Below are 26,112 nucleotides of genomic sequence, written 5' to 3'. Positions count from 1 at the left end.
CAGGGCCAGCTTGATGTTATTCCTTGTGCATTTTGTGTGTTGCCAAAGATGGTAGCTGCTTTCCCTATGTGTGTATCAAGTTCTGCATCAGGGGACAGATTGTCCGTCACCGTGGACCCGATGTAGTAGGATTTGCTAACCACTTCTAGAGGGGTGTTATTTAGTGTGATCGGGGCTGAGATGTAACACCTTGTCCCATGACCATGGTTTCCTTGACAATTAAAGTCAGGGAGGACAAGTTTTCTGTGGGGGGGATTAGTGCAGCATCATCTGCATAGAGGAGTTCTCTGATCAGGATACGATAGGTTTTTGTCTTTGCTTTCAGACTTGATAGACTATAGAGCTTGCCATCTAACGTAGTATGTAAGTAAACTCCTTCCATATCTGCAGGGAAGGTAAATGTCAGGAGCATGGAGCAGGAGATACCAAACAGGGTGGGGGCTAGGACACAGCCCTGTTTCACTCCATTCTTCACTCTGAAACTGTTGAAGTGGAGCCATCAAAATGTACATTGCAGTTCATGTTGTCATGGAAGGAGCGGATGGGACTGAGGAACTTTGGTGGGCAGCCATTTTTCCTCAAAATCTTGTTCAGTCCTGTTCTGCTGACAGTGTCAAATGCCTTAGTGAGGTCTATGAAAGTAGGGTAAAGAGGTATCCCCTGTTCCCTATGCTTCTCTTGTAGCTGGCGTATGGAGAAGATGATGTCCACTGTAGATCTGCCAGCATGGAACCTGCACTGTCCTTCTGGGTACACTTGGTCTGCAAGTAGATGGGGTCTTTTAAGTATGACCCTAGCCTAGGTCATGCCTGTGAAGCTAAGGAGTGTAGTGTCCTGCGTGACAACATGCAAATTTAGTGACATGTCGCATGACACCTAACCCCTTGTCTGCACACATCTCCATCACACGTCAGTGATATGTTGGAACCAAGTGCTCACAAAATCCAAACTATCACATGCTTTGACCTCAATTGCCATGAGGTACTGAGGCTGCTCATGCATTCACCTGCCTGGCCTAGCTGCCCACTCACAAAAGTACATTACTTGATGACCCTATGAGAGACTCTTTGGTAACATGCGACCGTGCCACTTAACCTGGTAGATCAGAGCAACTGGACTCAAGATCTTTGGAAGTCCCCACAGTTGCTCTCCTTCTCTGTGATCTCCGTCCAGGCCACCTTGGTCAGAACAGAGGGTCTTCTGTTAACATCTGTGGGAAAGAGTTCCTTTGAAACTATTTCCTCTCATGGGGGAGTTCAGGACAAGTGGGCATAACCTTAAAATCAGAGCTAGGCTTTTCAGGGATGGTGTCAGGAAGCACTTCTTCACACAAAGAGTAGTGAACATCCTATTTTGGCGAGGTCAATTTGAAATTTCAAAACTGAAATTGATGGATTTTTGTCAAGCAATGGCATCAATGGTTGCGGAAGCAAAGTGGGTAAGTGGAGTTAAGATACAGCTCAGCCAAGATCGAACTGAATGTCAGAACAGGCTCCAGGGACTGAACAGCATTCCCCTGTTTGCTGGACATTCAGTTGAATGAGGTTTTGGCTCATCTGGACTTGATGGGAAATAGGCAGTTTGAGATGGTGAGAATAGCCATTGAGTTAACAGAGGAGATGGTGAGACAGAAATATAGGTGTTAATTTTGGTCCATGCTCCAAAATATTTTGCTTTGAGATAATATCTAGAATATAACAGATAAAACTGGAACCAGGAGTGAGTAAAATTCCTTGGTAATAGTGTAAATGAGGCTACATTGGATTTGATGAGCCACTCATACACATCTCCCAATTTTTATTTCATGTAAACCATTTCACTATCACCAATGATTAAAATTATCCTCATTTTCCTTTAAAAAGCTAGTTAAAAAAATATTGGAGGTGGGAAACAAGGCTGTTTGGGCAGAGCAGTTGGAGGAGGGAAGTCATGTGGCAAAACCTTGAGGAATATGCCTAGCCAGAGTTGACAGTCCCAATAGTAGCGAGTGGGGCCAAGCTGGGATGGAGGTGTCCAGTTGGGGAGGCATGAAAGAGTAGGACAGAGAGACGGTGTGCGCAGAGGCAGGAGAACATATGCTTTAAGCATTGGCAGGCCTTTCAACAATGGAGGGCATATTAGCATCAAAGTCCATCGCTCTTTCCAACCAGAGTCAAAGGCTAGCTAGGAGGGAATGCAACAGGCTACGTTACCTTCTTTAGCCCAAGGGCTCTGAAGTCCCGCCGAGCAAAAATCCGCTAATTCAGCAGAGAGCTGAGTTTAGTACATGTTGGGCAGTGTCTACACCCAGATAATTGTGGGGTGATAATCACAAAAATCCTGGTGTACCAGAATAGTGTGGAATAAATAGCTTCTGTGAAAAACATACTCAGGGCACAATTTTCACTAAGTGACCATTTAATTCTGATACTTTTAAAAGAACCAAATCCAGCACTGAAGTCATTCATTATGATACATTATTCCATTTAAAGTAACTACTGGGAAGATTTCATAGCTATGGTTAGTACACATTTATTTAGGACTATGGCATCTTTGCTCTGTTCTGCTGCAATTATGGGCAACCGATATTACTGAGGGCTTGCAGTTGTTATGGCAACCCTTCCCCATCTTCACATAACATTGGTTTCATTAATCGGACATGGGAGGCCAGCTTAACATCGAAATGTGGAGTCCACGTACTTTACGCCTTCTATTATTGGCAAGAGGAGAGCCACAGTGAGAGGTCCCAGGGAGGCTGAAATAAGTGGCTACCAACAAGCTGACCAGAAGCAGAAAATAAAATTCCACAATCATTTGCAGTGATTACACTTGTTGGAACAGTAAGCGATGTAATAAACAGAATGGATTCACTGTTGGGTGTTTAGTTCTGTTTAATGCTGCGCTAAGTGATTTGTATTGGGTTGATGAGGGGGGAGGTTGCAGCATTAAGAAACACTTAAAATCCTGAAGTGCTTTTCACAGCCTCAGGATGTCCCAAAGCGTTATACAGTCAATTAAGCACTTTTTGAAGCACAGCCACTGCTGTAATGTTGGAAGTAGCCAATTTGCGCATGGCAAGCTCCAACAAACAGCAATATTATACCGACCAGATAATCTGCTCTTAAACGTTGGTTGAGGGATAAAGCTGGAACTTGGGTGATTGGCTTTTCCAGGTAATAGTGGTACAATCCCCATAGAGACCGATTACTTTTAAAAAGAGATACGAGTTTTCCAGCTGCCGACAGAATGCATCACACAAGATTTCACATTTTAAGACTTATACTGTAACAAACTAAAAACAACATTGACTAAACATTGCTTAGTGGGCAACTAATACACTAGACTACAAAAGGTACCTTCCCCATGAACCAATTAATACAACTGAAGACCCCACACCACATTTTTACATTACGACATACTCCCAACAGATATGCAGCCTTGTCATTAAAGGCCCAAATTCCCCTAGCTATCCAACAGGTTCTCTTCTCCCTGCTATACCAGGGTGAGTTTTCTAGAGTCTTTTTAAAAGTCTTTTCACTCAATCATTTTGCAGGATTGTCCTGTATCGAACTCCACTGTCCTATGTCCTCGGCTGCATGCTGCCGGGACACTGTTGGTCCCTTAATTCTGGGACTATTCCCCCACAGCACCCCACCACCCCCTGCCCACTCATGCAAACCTCTATGGCAGGCTGTCCCTTAATTTTCTCTGAGGGAGTTGGTCACCCTACACTCAATCTCCTGAGCATAATCGAACCAGCATCAAGGCACTCTCTTGAGACTCCTTACTCTTTAAATCTCTACAAGTCCCATCTCTTCAAACAGGGAATCCCTTCTCACCAGCCTCCTGCTTGGTTGCTAACACAGAAAAAGTCTCTCCCTCTGCTTGGCACAGCAGCCACTGTTTTTGGTTTTCCTGTCCAGTTCTCTCTGTCTGATTGAGACTGCAAGTCTGTGTTCAACACACCAGCTGCTCCTCTTTTGTAAAGATGAGAAACCTGGCACTTGAGTTTCTATGAGTTTCAACCTGGGCCTCTGTCCCTATGGCAACCAGATCACACAGGCCTGTTTCCGGGCAGAGTTCAGCATGATTACCATCCCCCATTCCAGGACTTTCTGTTTTACCTTAAATTAAAAGAGACAGTTTAAAATATAACTGTCTTATAAAATCTTGCCATCATAATGCTGACCCAAAGACTTTGCAGGATGTGTTCAGGACTATGGAAACCCTTTGAAATCTGCCACTAGCTGTGCATGTGTACAAGGCCTGATGAGTTTCCCAGGGATTTTCCTTCCTCCTGTGCACTCAGCTTCAGCTTGGCAGAGGTCAAGAACTCAGGACATGATGTATTGCAGGCACCAACCCAATTCCTACACAACTGGCATCATGTTCCACTAACGTGCTCCCCATTCTCATCATGATTTTGGATCCTGATATATGATTCCACAGGTATTAGTGGCTCTGCAGTAGCCCCAGGAAGTGGTGATTCTTCATCTGGTGGATCTCCACAGCAAGTTATTTCGTCATATATGGCATCACAGGTGATCCTGATCCTGTCTGCATCTGACTTGCGCACGCACGGGACATGCACTTTCCATATAGATCACTGCACAGAGTTCAGGAGCAGGACCCTCGGCTAACCTTTCCTTTCCTACCGTAGGGCAACAACAATAACTTGCATTTATATAGCAACTTTAACATAGTAAAAGCATCCAAAGGGGCTTCACAGGAGCGTTGTCAGATAAAATCTGACAGCTATCCACATGAGGGGATTTTAGGAAAGTCGAGCAAAAGCCGGGTCAAAGAGATTGGTTTTAAGGAGCAACTTAGAGGCAAGGCAAATAGAGAGGTTTAGAGATTGAGAGACGAATTCCAGAAATTGGGGCTAGGCAGCTGCCAGTAGTGGGTTGATGAAAATCATGGGTACAAAAGTGGCTGGAATTGGAGCAGTGCAGAGCAAGCTCCTCCAAAAGGGTTAAAAGCAAACCTAATAACCGAGATATCTTAAAAGGAAATATCTTATTTAGGCTGCAAGCTTTAATAAGGCTCTTAAGTAATTCATCCTTAGTTAATGCAGCCTTTCATTTCCTGTTACCAGCACGGCTGTATTCTTAAAATTTTGCGAAGTTTACTTTTGCACTGATAAGCATGTTGCCAGGCAGCAGACAATCCGATATCTTGAGAAGCTGAGGTAAAGCTTTTTGTTTCTTCCTGGGGAGGCTATTTAATTGCCTGGATGGGGAATAAATGACAAGGTTAGGCAAGAGCGCAAAAAGCCACTTCAGGCTCAGAAACGTGGCCCGGTCCATAGTGCCAGATGAAGGGCCACACTCTCCATCTTTCTTAAATTAGCAATGATAAATCCATAAAAGGCACTCCAGACAGACGTGTGCTGAATTTCCCAGTAATCTGTCCACTTCACAATCCTGAATCATCAGCAGCACTTCCTCGACTGAAGCCCATGCCTAATGCACTGCGGAAATGGCTAGTGATTTCTCAAAGAAAAGAAATGCATTAACCAGCACCCACCTCCTTGCATCATTACCACAGATGCATATGCACTCCAGTTGAGGGTCGCCTGCCCACCACGATTATCCTAGAATCTCTGGGAACTGAAGGTAAATCTCAAAACATGACTGGGAGCAAGCCAGCAGAAAAATCAAAGGAACATTTAAAAAAAAATACATCTCAAACTTTTGTTAGTTAAAAAATATATTGGAGCTCGAAAGGAAACAATGCTTGATTGATGATCGAGGATCATCCAATTAGATGGTGAAAAGTCTGTTTGTTTTTCTGATTGGTGCGGAAAGGCATTGTTCCATGAGGGTGGGAGCATCGAGCGCCCGATGGGGACAGTGTGGGCATGAGGCGAATCTAGGGAAGAGGGCGCGTGATGAAACCTCTGGGAATATATGCAACCAGAGTTTGTAACCTTACTCCAAGCCAACGTTTATCTAATAAACATTGGGCATCAAATGTATTTTTATGTAACTGTTGGTATCAATTTAAATTTGTCTTTTTCCCCACTCATTCCCTTTTTTTCAAAAAAAGATAATACTAACATCGTCTTATCATTTGAGAAGAAAACAAGTTTAAATGTTGGCCCAAAAGTTGTCTGTTGTGAGGCTGATAACTTCATGAGAGATTAGTGATCTGAGAAGTGATATTTTTGCGATATGGGGCATAAATGATTTGAGCGGATTAAGGTTAATCTGCCAGAGATCACGAAATTTCATCCCGAGTTAGTTAGTCTTTTTCTGTTCTTTTTAAGAATTGTATTTTTTATTCCCCCCACCCTGCAATGCTGCTGAAGGTGAAAAAGGACATTATGGGGGGCTGGGGGGTGGTGGAGGGAGAATTTAACACTTTCCTTTCATTTACTACACTGAGTGCCTAGCATGGAGTATTCACAGTTTGTTGATATCATGAGATAATTGCAAATTAAAGGAGGGATCCAGACTCAAAACCTCCAAACGCATCGGTATTAAAGTTAGCTATGGCTCAGTGGGTGTCACTCTTTCATCTCCGAGCTAGGAGGTTGCAGGTTCAAGTTCCACCCCAAGGGCTCAAGCACGAAATGTAGCCCGATACTCGCAAGGGCAGTACTGAGAGAGTGCTGCACTGTCAGTGGAACTGCCTTTTGTGTGAGATTTGAAAAGCCAAGGCTTCACCTGCTTTCTCAGATGGATGTAATCCCTGCTTCTTCTACATAGGTCAATTTTCCATTCAGAGCCATACTCCTACACCTGACTCTTTAGTTTAGCAATTATTTACCAACACAGAACATACTCAAAAGCTCCTTGAAAACTATTTTCTCTGTACTTCCCAACCCTACTAGGCCAGTAATGTTTGCTTTTAAACTTCATTGGGTTAATCATACATGTCCCCCACCCACTCTTACTGCCCTTTAATAAGTTGCATTTCCCTAAACGTTCATGTATCGAAACTCACGAGGCTGTTTTGAAAATTTTCCTACAACAGGTGTTGAAATATACTGGCTTGTGGTCTAAAATAGTGCCCCTGGGCCTTTATCAAATAATGTGGTTACACTAGCTGCTTTACAGGCTTCAGGAAGCTCTCAAATGTCAGCTGCACCAATTTCAGATCCCATTTCCTTTAAGACTCCTGGGTGCAAGTTGTCTGGTCTCGACACTGTTTATTTTAAGAGCATCTAACCTTTTTTAAATTATATCTAACATTAATTTCATACCATTTGGCTCTTTCTTTGCTATTCCTGGAAATCTGATATCTGCCTTAGGACACATTTCCTCTTCTTCCGGGATCGTAGCTACTCTTTGTTCATCCCTAGCTTCTAGATTCCCCACCATCAATTTCTCGTGGATCAATTTTTTTCTCTCTCTATTTACTTGCTGTGTAGGCATAATTTTAGAAATGAAAGTTTTACAGTGGCTAAGCAGCCAACTATCCTTGAAATGCTTCAACTGTTCTATGTCCTGAATGAGTTCTGTTGCAGAAATCTCAACCACTTCTGGCTGAGTTCAGCATAGATCACAGGCCAAACCTGGTCTATGTGGTTCACTATCACACCAATAGAGCCATTGCCCAAGTCTTTTCATCTGGATGGATCCCTGCCACAGCAACTTTGCACTTACCTAATCAGCCTTCAGGGAACTACTTCAAAACACAGGCAGGAAATAATTTCCTGGAGATTTTCCAAGGAATATTAGGAAATAGAGATTTAAAAAATTCAACGATTACATGTAATTATATAAAATCTACAACACAGAAACTGGCCACTTCACCCAAATGGTCTTTGCCAGCCTTTATATTGCACATGGGTCTCCTCATTATTTATTTACCTCTTTCCACCATATCCCTCTATTCCCTTCTCCTCCAGGTATGCAATACATAGGCATTATCTACCTGCATTTCATTGTGTGAAAGGCTGATGGCCGTAGATTCAGTAGTCTCTTTCAAAATGGAATTGGACAAATACTTGAAGGAAAAATAATGCAGGACTATGGGGAGTGGGATTAATTGAGCTAGCAAAGGCAGGAAAAGCCAATCGTACAATCTGATTAATCTACTTTAACTACTGTATGTGGCAGCAAATTTCACATTTGCACTACTCCCTTGTGCAAGGACATTCTTCCTAAATTCTTCATTTGACTTGTTAATGGTTTTCTTACATTTATGCCCCCTCTTTTTCTTGGCTCACCCACAAGCTCCTCCAGGTCCACTCTATCAAGCCTCTGCATAAGTATAATTATCTCCATAATGAATCTCAACTCATAGTCTCAGAACAGACAGCATCAAAAAGACAGCCTTGTTTTATTTATCTCTCACTCATCTCATTAGACCTATTGAGAATATCTTGGAAAAATTCAATTGTAAAGGCTTGTTCTGGCATTAAAACAAGCATGGTTTTACTTCATTCTAAAACCGATTGTGTTGGGACAGAGTTACAGATAGCATCATCATATCCACAAAGAAGTTGATAGTTCAACACATATGGTTAATCTTTGCAGATTAATTAATTGCATTTACAAGCTACTGGCATACACACAAATCCATTCAGGGCGACTAAAGACAAGGTGCATTTCCTCTACAAGAAATGTATTCAGTGGAAGAGATACAACACTCCCCCCACATTGTGCGAAGGAGATCTCATTCTGGGAGGCCAATAGAAACCAACTAAAATGTTCTCTTAGAATATTAGAGCTTTGAAGTAAAGGTGGGAGCTGGTCTCCACATTACACAGCCATGATGCAGAGACCAAGGCACGGGTTTTCTGTATGATTGTATGACACAGGAATCTGGTCAGAAAGAAATGAAGCAGTGCAAACATGTTTGTGGAATTTTAGGCACGAGTTGTAGCCATAAACATTTTCGACTGGAGATTCTGCAATTTTGTGCTACCTTTCAAAAGTCCCTTCACAGAAGCAGAACCCACCCACAAAGCTGGCCATGCCTCCTGGTCACTATGATGGGCTTTCGATGACTGATCCCCTTCAGCAGTGGTCAACATATAGCATCCATTCAGGTGCACAGGCATTTGTGTTCACATTAATCCTGCATTCTTACTTTAACTTCAGTTTAAATTAGTTAGTAAGCTAACCAGATCAATTGACTAGAATTGATGCGCACATGGTACATAAGACCTGCCAGCAACCGGTTAGCTTAGATGATTAGAGCATGGCGCTAATAACACCAAGGTCACGGGTTTGATCCCTGTACTGGCCAGTGTGCCTGTTCTGAAAGAAATGGCACTTAAGGCCTGCGATCAGCAGTCACTGAAGCCACACAGGTGTATCTTGCTCTGCTGCAGTAATCAGTTAATTGAACACAGCAGTGACCAGCAGTCAATTGAAGCCAATTAAAAAGTTAGGCCAGGAACATTAAATCAGTCAGCTGAAGGATGGCTCATTGCCTGGCAATCCTACTCTTCTTTGTGATGCTGGAGGATGCCCTATTTCACTCGCTAATTGATTATGATCAATAATGTTGCTTGACTGCGCTGATTCATGGGAGATTTTATGTAAGGCTTTTGCTAATGTGTTTGCATGGAAACTTGGGCAAACCAATGCTGTGTCCAGCACATTTTCCTAAATGCAACTCTAGAGTAAACTTTGTATGCAGCTCTGGGATCCCAGCCTAAAATCAGGAGGGTTCCTGGAAAAAGTGTGCAAGTAGCAGCTTTAGATGTCAAAGACTTTCACACTTCACCCTATCGATTCTGGTGCATATCAACACCTTATTATACTACAGCATGACACCATTTGTTCTACTACGCAAGTAGGCGACCGTGGGGTAACTTGACACAAGCTATTCTGTTCACTAGTTAATGAATATGTCGAAGAATATAAGCTCCAAATTAATTGGACCTTTGAACTGAGGGTGGCCCAGAAGAGTAGGGCAGAGGGGCAAGGCACTGGTTTCCTCCCTTCTAAATTCACAATTTTGCTGAATTGGGTTCCTAAAGTCAACTGACTCCTCTGAGCATGTAAAGAGAGACCAGAAGCACACAAAAAGTCCCCTTAAGGGAATGGAAAGCAAACAAAATTGTGGAGGATGCAAGTCAAATCACTTTTACAAGGTTGAGATTGAAATCCAACAACTTGAGCCCACAATCTAGATTACACTCAAAATAGAATATAGAGCTACAATGTCATAAATCTCATCCTTTGGATGATGCATTACATTAAACCTTGCCTGCTCAGATGGACACTAATGATCACATGGCATGAAGAATAACAAAGAGCTCTCCCTTTATCCTAACCAACATTCCTCCCTCAACAAGTATCAACATAAAACCCAGAATAGGTTATTTATGTCATTGCCTATTTGTGGTACATTTGCAAAACAACAGCCTTTGCACTAAGAAAGTAATTAATTGTGTTAAGCACGAGATATTTTGTCAACCTGATGAAGTGTTATATAAGTGCATTTTTTTTCTCTTATCCAGTCAAGACAGCAGCACAGGACACACGACGCAGGATACCCATAATCTGTCCTCAGTGAAAGAATAATACAAAGATAACAAGGAGGATAAAGCTAAAGCACACGCACCAATTGGTAATTCGATAGTTCAAATAAATTCAGATGAATAATAATACATTTCATTTGAACTTGATGTGGTTTGGCACCAATCACATTGACACTATGCCATGTACAAAACAAAAAGCAGGAACCAGTGTAAATTGCATTAGCTTTAAGGATTGCCATTGTCCTAATTTTATTTGTCTGGATCTGAAACAGATGTCGCTCATCTCTGGTGTATTATACGGTCAAAGCCCTTTGGAAAATTAGAGCAAATAAGTGCATGCAGTTTCTGAAAGACCAATTGATGGAATTAACACAGCAAGAGATAAAGAAGGTAGCAGAGCCAAAGTGAAAGGGTTTAAATTCCAAACACAGCTATTTAGATCACACTTAAGAACCAAGAATTCTTCTACCTGAGTGCCAACAAAGCCAAGGAATTCTCTTTGGCTACTGCCAACCCCATTGTCTATCTGACTATAACCCTTTTAGGTTGCCACCTCGGTCAGACAGGCAGCACCTTAACCTACGGCTGAACCATGATCAGCTTCCTCCCCTGCATCCGATAAAGTACCAAGTGTCCTTTCTTCTATCTGCCATAAATTTCCTCTCTCCTTCTCGGTTGTTGAAGCTCCAGGGCACTAGTTGATTTCTCATTAGATATTAGCCATGGAAGTCCTGCTTTTGGATAAGAAGTTTGTAGGCTAAAGATGCACTCCAGGGCCTTCAGCACATAATCCAGGCTGATATTTCAGTGCAGTATTGAGGTAGTTCCGAACTGTCAGAGGCGCCCTTTAGATGAGAAATTAAATCAAGGCTCCGGCTGTCCCAACAGGTACACATAAAAGATCCTATGACACTATGCTGAAGAAGGACAGGTGAGTTCTCCCCAGTGTCCTGCCAGTGCTCATCGCTCAATGAACAAAGACATAAAAAATTAATAATCTGGTCATTATCTTATTGTTGGTTGTAGGGCCTTGCTGCGTGCAAATTCGCTGCCACATTTCCTACATCACAACAATGACTACACTTCAAAAGTATTTCAGTGACTGTAAAACACTTTGGGATGTCCTGAAGTTATGAAATGTGCTGTTTAAATGCAAGTTTGTCTTTATTTTTATACAAGAAACAATATAGGTATGTAGCTATGAGCAATGGTGTAAACTGTATCATTGCGTGTACACGCTCTGGAATTCTTGTTGTAAATCTCTCTGCATCTCTACTTATCTCTCTCCTCTCACAGATGCTCCTTAAAACCCTAAATCTTTAAATAAGTCTTTGGCCAACGGTTCTAATAGCTCTTTACATGGCTTGGTGTCAAAATTGTGTCTAATAATGCTTCTGTGAAGTGGTGTTCTACTGCATTAATGGTGTTACATAAAAACAAGCTGCTAGAACCATAGAAAAATTACGGCACCAAAAGAGGCCATTCAGTCCATCATGTCTGTGCCAGGTGTTGCATGTCACTTGGCACCGGCTGTCTTGCGTACACTCATGAAGTGAGAACAGGACCCGACTTGGCTGTGATGTCCACCCTGGGAGAATAGCCTTTTCAAAACATGCTGCTTGGGTTCATCAATAAAGAGTTATCCAATTGAAAGCCGCAGTGGAATTCTACCCTGGCATAAATCAGTGCGAACAGATGAAGAAAAGAAATGCTGCGACAGCCCTGAAGGAGTTAAACAAGCTTTAGAAAGCTGCCAGTGGCGTTCAGTCTAACCCATGTTCTGCGAGAAGTCTTGAGCTACAAAAAAGGTTAAATATATCCAACTGATTGATAAATGACCTACCACAGTAGCACGTAATTGCCCAGATGCTCCAATAAGTGTCCCGGGGGCTTGGATAAGTTAATTTTGTGAGGCTTAAACCCTTTGCATTTCCTTTTGTTTTACAGTAGTTGGGAGCCAAAGGCAAAGGATCTTTTTGTACTTTGTCAGCTGGCCGTCTACATGGAGAAGTGATCCATCCAATTGAAGTGGCATTTCCATCTGCATCCAAATGCTCTTACTCAATCAGATTCCATCACTAGTCACTGTTTCAATCTGTCTCATGAGCTAGAGAACAGCATGTGAAGTGTGCCAGCATATGCAGATGACACAGGCTCTAACGCAATACAAAAGAAAATACAATTTCCACTTTAAGAAATAAGCAAAACACACACCCAGGTTTCACCAGTTAACACGAAATGCCGTGTGGCTTTTAAACCACACTTTCTGTCAGGCATTCTCAAATTACTAGCGAGGAAAGAGAGCAGGGATTAAAAAGCACCTTCTCCAGGTGCCCTGGTTACCACTTACCTCTCAGCCAACATCTCTAAAGCAGGTCATTTGGCCATTTATATCATTGCTGTTTTTGAAAGTCTGCTGTGCAAAAATCGACTGGCACATTTCCTACATTCTGACAGTGACTGCACTTCAAAAGTACTTAATTGGCTATAAAGTGCTTTGGGATGTCCTGATGTCATGAAAGGTGATATATAAATGCAACTCTTTTTCTTAGTATTTACATTGGTTTAGTGCATTGCCAGTGTCAGTTTTCAACATGCAACTCTTCATGCAGCTAGAAACAATTCCAGGGAAAACTTGTTAGAGCGACTGAAGCCAACTGCTGTGAGGGCCCCCCGATTTAAAAAGATGGATGTTCATGGCACCTGGTACATTTACCCTGGAATTAGGATTTCTACTCTGGTTGAGCATATTCCTGGAGGTGTCATCGCACGGCCTCCAGCTTCCAACCGACCACCTGCTCGCACCATCCCGCCACCCACCACCAACACGCTTGTCACTGGATGCCCAACATGTTCATTCTTACACAAACACGAAATACTGCGGATGCTGGAAATCTGAAATAAAAAGAGGAGAAGCTGGAAATACTCAGCCAGTCAGGCAGCATCTGTGGAGAGAGAAACAAGGTTAATGTTTCCAATGAAAGGTCATTGACCTGAAAAACTCTGTTTCTCTCCACAGATACAGCATGACCTGCTGAACATTTCCATCATTTGCTGTTCTTATTTATGTTCGTTCTTATGGTGCCTGCCTAGGCCTTTGAACAGGCTCTTTATCACCCAATTAGATGATTCTTGACGGTCAGTCGAAAATAGCCTTTTCCTTCTTGTCCAATAATCTTGAAATTAACAGAAGCGTTAAGATTTATTTTTAAAGCAACAGTTTTATAATGCACCTGTGACCTTTCTCCTGGGCTGCTTGCAGCAGGGTTCTGAGCATTGCTCTTTAATTCCTGGAGATTCCAGGGCAAACCTAGACGGGTTGGCAACCCTACTCGGAGTTGATACAGGCAGCGGCACTAATGCCCCATTAACTGTAACAGCAGCTCAAGTTTGCAACCAGCTGGGAGAAACCACTTGTTCAGTTTACTCTCCATTTGACTGCCTCCTCTATTCTTCCAGAGACTGGCTCCACTGGCAGCAAAGTAATTTAAATCCAAAGAAAATGCACACTTATATTTATTAACACCTCTCACAACCTCAGGATGACCCAAAGCATTTTAAGGCCAATTACGTACTTTTAAAGTGCAGTCACCCCTGCATCAGCCAATTTGCGCACAGCAAGGTCTCACAAACAGCACTCAGGTAATGACTAAATCATCCGATTCAGTTCATAATGTTGATTGAGTGACTACATTGGCCAAGACACAGGAAGGAAATCCCCCTCTCTTAAAAATAATGCCATAGGATCGTCTTGCCCTTTTAATACATCCTCCTATTCCTTTCTCCCTCATGTGCTTATCCAGTTTCCCCTTGGATACATCTACGCTATATTCGCCTCAAACATTCCATGTGGTAACAAGTTCCACATTCTCACCTATTTGTCAAACAACTCCTTATTCACTCCTGTTAATCCCAGTGAGCCAAACACTTACTCCTAATTCTCAATGTGCAGAATTTCCATTTCAGGAACAATGCTCAGTAGTTCAAGTGTAAAATGCTCTCAAATTATATGCATTTAAATTTAATTTACTGTACACACACAGGCACGTGTGCATGCACACACGCACACAAATTTGTTGGAACATCAAATATTGTTTTCAGTACAAGCTGCTCATCCTATTAACTGTGAAATTCATACCCACATTCTTCCTTTAAACATGCTCTTCTTGTCACTGCCAAAGTTGCGTGCTTAGTAGCCATAACTGTCATGATGGATCTCATGCAGAATGCTACATGATAATGCATGACAGTGCAAAATATAAACGCTGAACAGGGAAGCACCTCAACAGGAAATAAAAGTTCCTTAAGAAAGTTTAAAAATGCAGTTGAACTGCAACAAGGTTACATCTGCCAAACATGGGCCAGGTTTCCTTCAGGTCCAGGCTCACAAAATTGCAAACTCATTTCTGGTTTTGCCGCAAGAAGTCAAGAGTGAAAAGCTTTTCTCATCATATATGTATCATTGGTTCTTTACTCTCAATTTGTGATAAAGACAATCCCTTCTAAACGTTATTGTATCTGTTACAAAAAAAAAAATTGCTTTGTATAAAAATGTTTGATGGTTTTTTTTTTAGGGTAACAGAAAGAATGATCTCCCCCAGAGGGCCAAGAACAAGGCTTCAACTGCATACTTCTTAGACTTAAAAGAAATCCAAGTAATCGTTAAGGAGTACATGGGTGGTCAAATGTGCTATGCCATCAGGTGATAACAAGTTTAGTATCTATTCTTCCCTCACAAAGGAAAATTTACAATCTCTTGATTATGCTTCCACCCAGACCTGCCCAGACTGTCCATCCCATCCCACCCCTGTTCTTCAATCAGATATGGTAACTACCAGTACTGTTCTGTAATTGGCTCCAAATGGATTAAAAACAGCATTTTTGAATTTCTTCAAAAGTTTTTTAAAAAGACTTGCGTTTATAGACCATTTGTCACAACCCCAGGATGTCCAAAAGTGCTTTATAGCCATAAGTTTTGAAGCGTAGTTACTGGTTTTATATCTGAAATGTAGCAGCTAATTTGTACACAGCAAGGCTCCATATGCAGCAATGTAATGACCAGAGAACTATTTTTTTTTGAAATGATATTGATTGAGGGATAAATATTGGCCACTAGGCTGGGATAACTCCCTGCCTCTTCTTCGAAATAGTGCCTTGAGATTCTTTACGTTTACCTGAGAGAGCAGATGGGGCCTCTCATCTGAAAGGCGGCACTTCCAACAGCGCAGCACTCCTTCAGTACTACACTGGAGTGCCAGCCTAGATTTTCGTTCTCAAGTTTCTCGAGTGAGACTTGAACCCACAAACTTCTGATTTAGCGGCAAGCATTCTGCCAACTGAGCCACAGCTTAGAAAAGTTTCATTCATTCATTATAAAGCATTTGGAGATAGGAAACAAGGCTGTTGCACTAGACAGGATGATTGGAGGAGGGAGGACATATGATGGAACCTCTGTGAATATGCCCAGAGTTGGCAACCTAACCTGTTATTATAATTGGCACTGTAGATAATGGCAGGTGAACTGGGCATGTAAAGATGGCCACACTCCCTGAAAGTCAAAGCGACCTCAAAGCGAGGTTATAAATCATAAAGTGAGGGATTTTAACTAAATAATAATTTTTCCATTAGCGTAGATGATTAAGTAAGCTCGACCACTGGTCCAAGCATAACGTTTTCTTGTGATCCATTACCAGGACACAACTGCACTAAGTCAACTTTCTTTTCCTAGTAGAACTGAGGGCAGCCTCTGAAAACAAGCGGAGACAGGATTCAAAGCTCTGACTTCAAAAAAAAATCAGTACAATTGCTTTGGTGTAAAATGTACTTTTGCGTGACTATTTACATTCGAGTTGCAAGGACACTGTTTAGGGCAGGGCTCGATTCTGTTTAGTACTTTGAAACTTTAGGCCACTGTATTTCTGGGACACAGCCAAAGTGACAAAAATCAGTTCACCAGAGAGCAGCTGAGATCAACTTTGAAGCACAAAGTCAAGGACACAGTGAACAGGACGAGGAAGAGGAGGAGTGGGGCAAGTAAAAGGAAAATTGAGAGAGACACAAAACTGGGCCAGAACAGAAGCTTCAAAGTCAAGGCTTAAGCTTTGAAACTGAGCAGGACAAGTAAAATGTTTGAGGCTTTTCGAGTCTATATGCTCCATATCCCTAAAAACAGCCACTAAATCTTTGTAGTCAGACGAGACTACAGTCACCCCATCCTTAAAAGCAATATCAGTTAACCTTCAGCAAAATATAGTAAAATCTAATTATTCTACAAATCTGGGAACATTCTTAATCTTTGAGGCATCGCTGCCCATCAGCCATGGTTTAATGGGTAGCACTCTAGCCTCTGAGTCAGAAAATTGTGGGCTTGAGCTCTACTCTAGACACCTGAACACAAAAGTTAGGCTGGCACTTTGTTGCATTATTGAAGGGGTGTTGCACAGCTGGGAGTGCTATTTATCAGAATTGTTAAGTCAAAGTCCCGTCTGCCTTTTCAGGTGGATGTAAAAAAATCCCTAGGCACTATTTCAAAAAAGAGCTGGGGAGTTTTCCCCAGCATCTTGGCCAATATTTATTCCTCAGCCAACCTCACTAAAAACAGACGGTCAGGTCATTATTGCATTGCTGTTTGTGGGAGCTTGCTTTGTGCACTGGCTGCTGCATTTCCTACATTTGATGGAGATGGTGGTGTAGTGGTAATGTCACTGGACAAGCAATCCAGAGGCCCAGACTGATGCTCTAGGGGCATGGGTTCAAATCCTGCCAAGGCATCTGGTGGAACTTGAATTCAATCAATGAATCTGGAATATAAAACCAGTCTCAGTAATGGTGACCATGGCAATTATCATCAATTGTTGTAAAGCCCATCTGGTTCACTAATGGCAATTAGGGAAGGAAATCAGCCATCATTACCCAGTCTGACCTACGTGTGACTCCAGACCCACAGCAATATGGTTAACTGTCCTCTGAAATGGTCCAGCAAGCCACTCAGCTCAAGGGTAATTAGGGGATGGGCAACAAATGCCGGCCTTGAATAAATTTTAAAAATTACAACGCTGTAAAATGCATTGGAATTTGCTGAGGTCATGAAAGATACCATATAAATGCAGGTTTTTCTATTTTTCATGCCACCTCTTCTGCTGCTGCTGTGGCTGCAATTGCTGCAGCAGGGCTTCATTTCCCTTTGCAGCACTGGTGGTCCACCTCTCGGGTTGGGGAATCCTCCCAATAAGTCCAGTCTGCAGGCCAAATGCTTCTATTTCACCCAAGTTTATTACCTTGGTGTCCTGGAGATAAGAATGCATTTTCAGGTATGGACTGCTTGTGTTCCAAGTGTTCAGTCTTGGGCCTTGACGATGAGTATTTGCAAACTGTTCAAAGTGGGAGAGGCTAGAGATGAGCCAGATTGTGTCCACTCAGGCATATACCTCCAGAAGAGATTGCTGAACAGTAGCAGAGCCCAGTCTGATTCTAATTTTTTTATAAACCCCAGTGGGGGGACATGATCCAATGTAAACGCGCCACTCCCTTACATCAGCTCGTTCAATATGGGTAAACATCTACAAGCATAGGCATTTTTAGGAGGAAGTAAGAGCTTAAATATATTTGGAAAGGTAACAAATCATTTTTTGAATTTTCATCTTGTTCTTGAGTCAATTTTTGAAGCATATGCACAAGAAATTGGTCTAGTTTACAAGCCACTAGGTATTATCACCAACATCCGAAAGGTAAGTAAATTGTGAAGAAACAAAGCATCAATGTCAATTGCATACTTTTAGTGGAAATATCCCAATTACCTGTCTGGAGTGGGGGTCTGCTGCTTGTTGATCTTGGCATACAGTCCATCCAGGTTCTCCTGCTCTGCAGTAAAGTCCCGAGGCGGGTTTATCGAGTGCAGCTGGGGAGAAGGGGCCTTGAACACACTAGCAGGTGGGGGCGGCTCCCGGAAGTGGTTCACTTTGGCATAGTTGGGGTCCATGTCATCATCTTCGATGTCAGGCACGGAGGGGCCAGTGGGGGGCAGCTGATCATACCGTTCCTTCGCCTGCCTCTCCCTCAACTCCTGGTGCTTGGCTTCAATCCTAGGAGGATAGAGTTAAATGTCATCAAAATTAAGAGATTAAAAATGATGCCTTCCTGTGATAAACTTCTGAGAATATCTCCAATAAAACTGAAGCAGAAAAATCTTGTTAAGGGCATGCACAATTTCCCCACTTACACTTGCTCTATCAGGTTCACAGCTGTAGAAAATTGAAGCAAAAGGTGGTATATTATTGTCATTTTGGAATGATGGGAGCTTACCATTGTTATGTAGAACAAAAAACCCACCCTATGGTTCAAACAAGGTCATTTAGGCATCAGCGTAGCTTAGTGCTAGCCCTCTTACCCTGAGTCAGAAGGCTGTAGTTTCAAGTCCCATTCCAGAGACTTAAGTAGATAATCCAGATACTTCAATGGCAATAATGTGATTTGGATTGTCCTATGGTTGTGAAGGTGCTACATGAATACAAGTTCCTTATTTCTCCTTTACACGTTGGCTGTTGTTAACCCGCTCCTAAATTTTCTAGCATTAGCTAAGTGTGTATTAGAAAATGCGACAGCCAATTTGCATACAGCAAGTCCCACAAATAGCAATGTGATAATTACAAGCTAATCTGTTTTTAATTATGTGAGTTGAGGTTCAATATTAGCCAGGGCACCATTGAGAATTCCCCTGTTCTTCTTCAAATAGTGCTGTTGGATCATTTATATCCTCTTGAGAGGGTAGACTGAACCTCACTTTAACATGTCACCTGAAAGACAACACCACTGGCAATGTAGCACCCCTTAAGTATGGCACTGGAGCTTTACCATAAATTTTGTGCCTTTGTCCCCTTCACTGTCAGGGCTGACGGCCTGAAGGTGCTGGGGATATGGTTCGGAGGGACCAGAGCATGCGTTAGAAACTGGAAGGAGCGAGTGTCTATGGTGAAAAGGAAACTGGGCATGTGGGAGCGACGCTCCCTCTCCATTGCAGTTAAGAACCTGGTCATCAGGTGTGAGGCACTCTCGCTGTTGCTGTACGTGGCGCAGGTCTGGCCCATTCCACACTCCTGCGTGGTGGCGATCACCCGAGCCGTCTTCCGCCTTATCTGGAGGTCGAAAATGGATCGTGTCCGCAGGGACACGATGTACAAGCCTCTAGATAAAGGGGGAAAAAACGTGCCCAACATCGCCCTCATACTGATGGCCACTTTTGTGTGTGGCTGCATCAAGCGGTGTGTAGACCCTCAGTATGCAAACACCAAGTGTCACTACGTGCTGAGGTTCTACCTGTCCCGGTGTTGCGAAGGATGGGTCTGGCCACGCTACCGCGGAACGCTCCAAGTAGTTGGACCCGTGCCGTACCACCTGTCCCTGGTGGGAAAAGTTATGCAGAGAAACACCTTTGACCACAAGTCCAACAGGCAGTGGTCGGCACGTAACGTCTTAGAGGCCCTGAGGGAAAAGGAGAGGGTGGATCCGGCGGGATGGTCCCCTGAGCAGACTGTCAAAGTCATTTGGCAGAATGCCTCATCGCCAGAACTTTCCAACAAGCACCAAGACGTAGCTTGGCTGGTGGTGAGAAAGGCCCTCCCCGTCAGATCCTTCCTACATGCCAGGAGTCTCACCCCCTCGGCACGTTGCCCTCGAGGTGGCTGTAGTGGGGAAGAGACCGTTGTTCACCTCCTGGTGGATTGTGCCTTTGCAAAGAAGGTCTGGAGAGAGATGCAGTGGTTTCTGTCGAGGTTCATCCCGAGCAGTTCTGTGACACAGGACTCTGTGCTCTACAGGCTGTTCCCAGGGACAAACACCGAGACAAACATCAACTGCAGCTGGAGGATCATCAACTCAGTGAAAGACGCTCTTTGGTCTGCCCGAAACGTGTTGGTCTTCCAGTGCAAAGAGTTGCCTCTGACTGAGTGTTGCAGACTGGCACATTCCAAGGTCCAGGACTATGTGCTGAGGGACGCACTAAAGCTTGGGGCAGCCACTGCAAAGGCGCAATGGGGAAAGGTCGCTGTCTAAGACCTTTCTGCCATAGTGCACCGAGGGGTTGGGAACTGTTGAGAGCCCCTCGGGCTGTACAGCTCACAATGAATGTATGCACGGAATACTAATTGTGTTATAATTGTATTGAAGCACCTCAGAGTGCAACATGATGTATGTTGATAACTCCAGTACCATTGTCTGATTGTCTGTAATGACCATATTGAAATGATTGTAATATTCATTGATTGTACTGAAGCACCTTGTGATCCATGTGTAAAAGTTGAATCTGATTGTACTTTTTGTGATGGCGATTTAGAAATGGTTTGTAATATTCTTCTAGATATTTTATGAATAAAGTATATTTTTCAAAACAAAAACCTTTAGAGTGGGACATGAATATTCTGATTCAGAAGTAAGCATGCTACCTACTGAGTTATGGCTGATGCACGTGGGAAGCCCAAGAACACACAAAAGCACCTATTGAAGTGATAGATCCATCTAGATTGTAGTTCTACTCACTCCAAATGTTTCCTGTATTGCTGACAGACAGCTTGATTTCAGGATCTCACAGTTGGTTAAATAAGCCCTGTGGTTACATGCCTTGGAGCTCCTAAAACTGAAGGAGAACTTTTCAGGCATATGGTCTAATATGGCAAAATGTTAAAGTTGTCTATCATTCTCAGCACAGTTGTGTCCAGCCAAAGTTGTCACCCATTAGAACTTGAAACTAATGATCAGTTACAGATCAAAGTAAAGAAATCAATAAAAGATGGTGGATAGATACTAAAGATAATTTAAAAGGTTAATGAGTTATTGGCCTTTAACTCACTAGGAGCTGGAATTCGAACAGTGGAAGTTATGTTCCAGCTGTACAGAGCTCTGGTTAGTCCCTATCTGGAATACTGTGTTCAGTTCAAGACACAGCAAGGATATATTGGTTTATCAGCTTTGGAGGGGGTGCTGAGTATTATTGCCAGAATGATAACGGGCTAAATAGGTTAAATTGTGAAGACAGGTGGAAAGACTTGGCTTGTATTCTCTCGAATATAGAAAGTTAAGGGGGTGATCTAATTGAGGTGTTTAAGATAATGCTGTGTCTCCTGCCAATGCAAGATGGCAGTAAATATGACCGCCGATACCCGTCTGCACATAAGCACTTGTCCACATATGTGCAGAAAATCAATGACGAATTTTGTCCTTCTAAACTTGGGTTATGTCAGGGGCTATTTTTAAACTAAAAAATACCATTGTAAACTGATGTGGCATGATCAATGAAATGATTGGAGAACTGCAGTCATACAAATTAAGAAATCATAATATAAACAGGTCCCACAGAGGCTAGCTGTAGTATAGACTAATGCTAGTCTAGCTTGTAAAGCATCCCACAACGCTGCACACTGTATACTGCAGATTTTTTATGAGTCTGTGTCAGCTCTCCAGTCTCCTGATGTAATTTTCCAACAACAAAACAAGCAAAAGGGAAAAGGGTAGAATACAGGAAGAATAACCCATAAAAGGAAAATGCTGGACAGAATGAGCAGGTCCTGCAGCATTTGCGTAGGTTAACGGGTCAGAGCCCAGAATCTTGTCTAGAACTGAAAGCTAAATCCTAGATATAATTGCAGTTTATTTTCCTTTATTTCTGTCCTGGCTGCTGCCTACTCCATCGCTCCCAATTACGTCATGGAGTAAACAGTACAACTGTGCATGCACCACGTTGGCAACCAAATGCAGCCTGAAGATTCAAGGATTTGATAGAGTAGATAAAGAGAAACAATTTCCTCTAGTGGGGGAATCCAGAAGAGGGAGCAGAACCTTAAAAGCCATTCGGGGTGATGTCAGGAAGCACGCTTTCACAAATCTAGAACTTACTCTCACAAAAAGCTTTTAAGACTGGAAGTCAACTGAAAGTGTCAAACTGAGGTTGATAGATCTTTCTAAGGTAAGGGACATGGAAACAAGGCGAGTAAATGGTGTTAAGATACAGATCAGACATGATCTATTTGAATAGCGGAACAGGTTCAATTCCTATTCCTACGGTTCTATCAACTAACAACTGCTGAAACCCCTTGTATTTGTCAATCAACACTTTCCCTTTTGCAGCCATACAAAGCATACACCTCAGGTATGGACATCCATCTTTGTGCAAGATCACTGCAGATCTGCTTGGGTCAGGTATCAGAAGTATATTGCCGTTCCTTCACTGTCGTTGGGTCAAAATGCTGGAACTCTCTTCTTAACAGCACTGTGGGTGTACCTACACCACATGGACTGCAACGGTTCAAGAAGGCGGCTCACCACCACCTTCTCAAGGGCAATTAGGGATGGGCAATAAATGCTGGCTTAGCCAGTGACACCCACATTACATGAACAAATTTTTTAAAAAAGCTGATTTGCACATGGCAGGTTCCCACAAAGGAAAATGTGATAATGTTCAGATAATGTGTTTTAGGGGTGTTGTTTGAAGGATAAACATTGAACAGGACAGCAGGGAAAGCCTCCCATTTCTTCTTTGAAATAGGATCTTTTACGTTCACGAGGGAGTCGACGGACATCGGCTCAATTAAGACTATGTGCCCTTTGAGGATGATCTCTCTGGGGCTCCCTCATCAGGGCTGAATATTTTGAAGCATTAAACCCATGAACAAGGAATGAAGATGATCCGCATTAGTTATAGTGGATGAGTGGAATGGGGATGAAAGTTGAGTAGGAGTGTATGGGCCCGATTTCTGCGGAGCCAGGAAGACTTCTGATAGATTCAAGTTTTGCCAGCAGGAGTAAGGGGATTCACACAGGCAGGAAACCCAAACTCAGCAGGGCCATTTGAACTGAGCGCTGAGTTCAAACAGACCATATTTTGGTTGCTTCAAGGGCCCTAACCTGCAGCATGGGAGTCATGAATTAATGGAGTAGACATAAGTGCTCTTGGATGGTGGATAAGGTCTGTATAAATGTCATGAAAAGAGGATTTTTAAATTCCCTGTTTTTTAAAACATGAAAAACAACAGGTTGAAGTTGCCAGTGAGAGTTAAAAAAAAGCCTCTGCTGGACTGCTTTGACTGACTGGCCATCTGGCGTACATTAAAAAATAGATTTCCATCAGGTCCTGCAGTTTCAATAGAAGTCTTTGTTGATATTTCCAAAGAGCTAATATTTTGAATGCTTGGCTAAGTTTTCAAAGCTACAATTATTTCAGTAGGGGATTCTGAATTCAGACTGATTGATGGCTTAAATCCTTTAAACTAAAGGATTAGCTGTCTTTGATGTGGGGTCTAAATAGAAGTTTGTTTGTATTTATAAGAGGTTAACCACTTGAGGAGATTTAAAAGCTTCCAATGGGTTTCATGAATGGGAGGGTTTTTTTTCAAAATTGTGAGCCAGAGCTGTATTAGATTGTAAGAAGTTCATTTTTTCCATCTCCACATGGCTCCCGAGGTCTGCCCATACTAAATACAGGATGAGTGGCCTTGGAGGTAGCATGAGGGTGGGTTTGAGTAGGCGTGGGGTTGGGTGGGGGACATGAGTTGACATGGAGGGGTCATGGGGGGGTTAGGTGGGGCATGAGTTGGCATGGAGGTGGCATGGGAGTTGAGGGGGTGTGAGGGGTGAGGGCTAGAGGTCTTAACAGCTTCTAAAGCAACTGGGATGAAGTCCCAGAGAACTGAGGCAGGCCTTCGAACTGACACTCGCCTGGCCCTGTGGCCACCTAAGATCTGCTTTCGAGGTCTGCAGGCCCAACTGATCCTACCCCGGTCTCCCCAAAGGGAATATTGGGTGTAATGGGGCCCTTTGAACCAAGGTGGGTCTGCCAAGTCAGGAAATTCCCTGACTTGAGCTACACACTTCGGTCGTGAAAATGCAGGACCCTGTGTGAGGATAATGGTGAGCAGAAGCGGAAGAGATTGAGCAGATAGAAGATTGATGTGGGATTAGAGGACAATGCTTCAGAACCAGCACCTGTACTGACCAGTCATAGAAAATAAACCTTGAAATTCTTCTCCCCAAATGATCCACATTTATTCTGCTGTGAACTGTAAGAAGTCCAAGGATGGAAATATTGTTAAGTGGCTAACAAATCTGTGAAGACAGAGCGCGGCATAAGTATGAGTGATGCTAGAAGACACAAGTTCAATTTGCTTTGGTAATCACAATATACTCCTTGGCAGATGACTCCACAATACTCAAGTGTCCCAAGTTGACAGCTCGTTTCATTCAACATTTGAACTGAGAAACTGAAGAATGCAATTGAAGGCCAGTAGAATTAACTCATGCTTCATTTTGACCCTGAGTAGAAGCTATCATGGTAGAAATAACAATCTAAGTTTGGGCCATTTTCAAACTGTGTCCAATGAAAATCTCTATCGTGCCAGCTATGGAGTTGTTAACCTTTATGCAGCAGCACCAACCACCGTCATTTTTTATCCTTTGCTACGTTTTATTTATTCTGTGGAAGACCTAAATAAAACAACTGGTCAGGCATTGTACGATGCACTTGATATTTGGTGTCAGCTGTAGCTCAGTGAGCAGCTCCAAGTCAGAAGGTTCCAGATTCAAGTCCCAGTCCAGAGACTTGACCACAAAAATCCAGGTTGACATTCCAGTGTATTACTGAGGGAGTGCTGCATTGCTGAAGGCGTGTCATTTTGGATGCAATATTAAACTTTATCACCTTTCCCGTCCTCCAATTTTGGCTTCTGTGCTTCCCCCTCTTTGTACTCCAGCTTCAATAACAGAGGCCTCAGACATCTTGGCTCTACTCTGGAACTCTTGCCTACCCAAATCCTTCTGCCTCTCCACCCTTAAAAGACATTTGTCAGAAGTCAGCCTTGCTTAGTGCCACACAACACAATGGACTTCGCAGTAATCACTCCTTCCAGTACAGTCATGGACAGATTAATCTGCAACAGGTAGACTGGTGAAGGTGCCGTCAAGAAATTTTTCCCTCATGTTTGTTCCCTCATTACCTGCTGCAGGCCCAGTTTAGCAGATACTTCAGGACTTGACCAGCTTGGTCAGTGGTGGTGCTACCGAACCACTCTTTGTGATGGACATTGAAGTCTCCCAACTAGAGTACATTCTGTGCATCTGCTACCCACAGCGCTTCTTCCAAGTGGTATTCAACATGGAAGAGTACTGATTCATCAGCTGAGGAAGGGCAGTTGCTGGTAATCAGCAGGAGGCTTCCTTGCCTATGTTTGATGTGATAGCATGAGATTTGATGGGGTCTGGAGCCAATGTTGAGGACTTGCAAGGCCACTTCCTTCCGATTGTATACTACAGTGCTACCACCTTTGGTGGATCAGTCCTGCTGGTGGGACAAGGCATATCCAGGGATGGTGATGGAGGAGTCTGGGACATTGGCTATAAGGTATGATTCTGTGAGAGTGAATATGTCAGGCTGCTGCTCAACTAACCTGTGGGATAGTCCTCCCTGTTTTGGCACAAGTCAGATGTTAGTGAGGAGGACTTAGCAGGGTTGACTGGGCAGAGTGTGCATCGTTCCTAGTGCCTAGGTCGATGTCAGGTGGCCCGTTTGGTCTTATTGTTTTTCAACTTTTCAATAGCAATTTGATACAACTGGGTGGCTTGCTAGGCCACTTAAGAGAACAGCTAAGAGTCAACTGGAGTCACATGTAAGTCAAACCAGGTAAAGGCGACAGGCTTCCTCCCCTGAA

General features: G+C 43.0%; 1 protein-coding gene across 1 annotated transcript in view; it reads right to left on the bottom strand.

The window, feature by feature from the left end:
• The window catches only part of LOC144686400 (partitioning defective 3 homolog B-like), an 877,073-nt gene that overhangs the window by 164,155 nt on the left and 686,806 nt on the right, over positions 1 to 26,112 (bottom strand). Inside the window, exon 20 of the mRNA XM_078551550.1 lies at positions 18,223 to 18,507. Within this exon, the coding sequence (XP_078407676.1) occupies positions 18,223 to 18,507 (285 nt within the window). The remainder of the gene's footprint in view (positions 1 to 18,222; positions 18,508 to 26,112) is intronic.

The sequence above is a fragment of the Cetorhinus maximus genome, chromosome 11 (assembly GCF_964194155.1).
Source record: "Cetorhinus maximus chromosome 11, sCetMax3.hap1.1, whole genome shotgun sequence".
Classification (NCBI taxonomy): domain Eukaryota; kingdom Metazoa; phylum Chordata; class Chondrichthyes; order Lamniformes; family Cetorhinidae; genus Cetorhinus; species Cetorhinus maximus.
The sequence above is the reverse complement of the archived record's forward strand: the minus strand, read 5'-3'. Positions and strand labels throughout refer to the sequence as shown.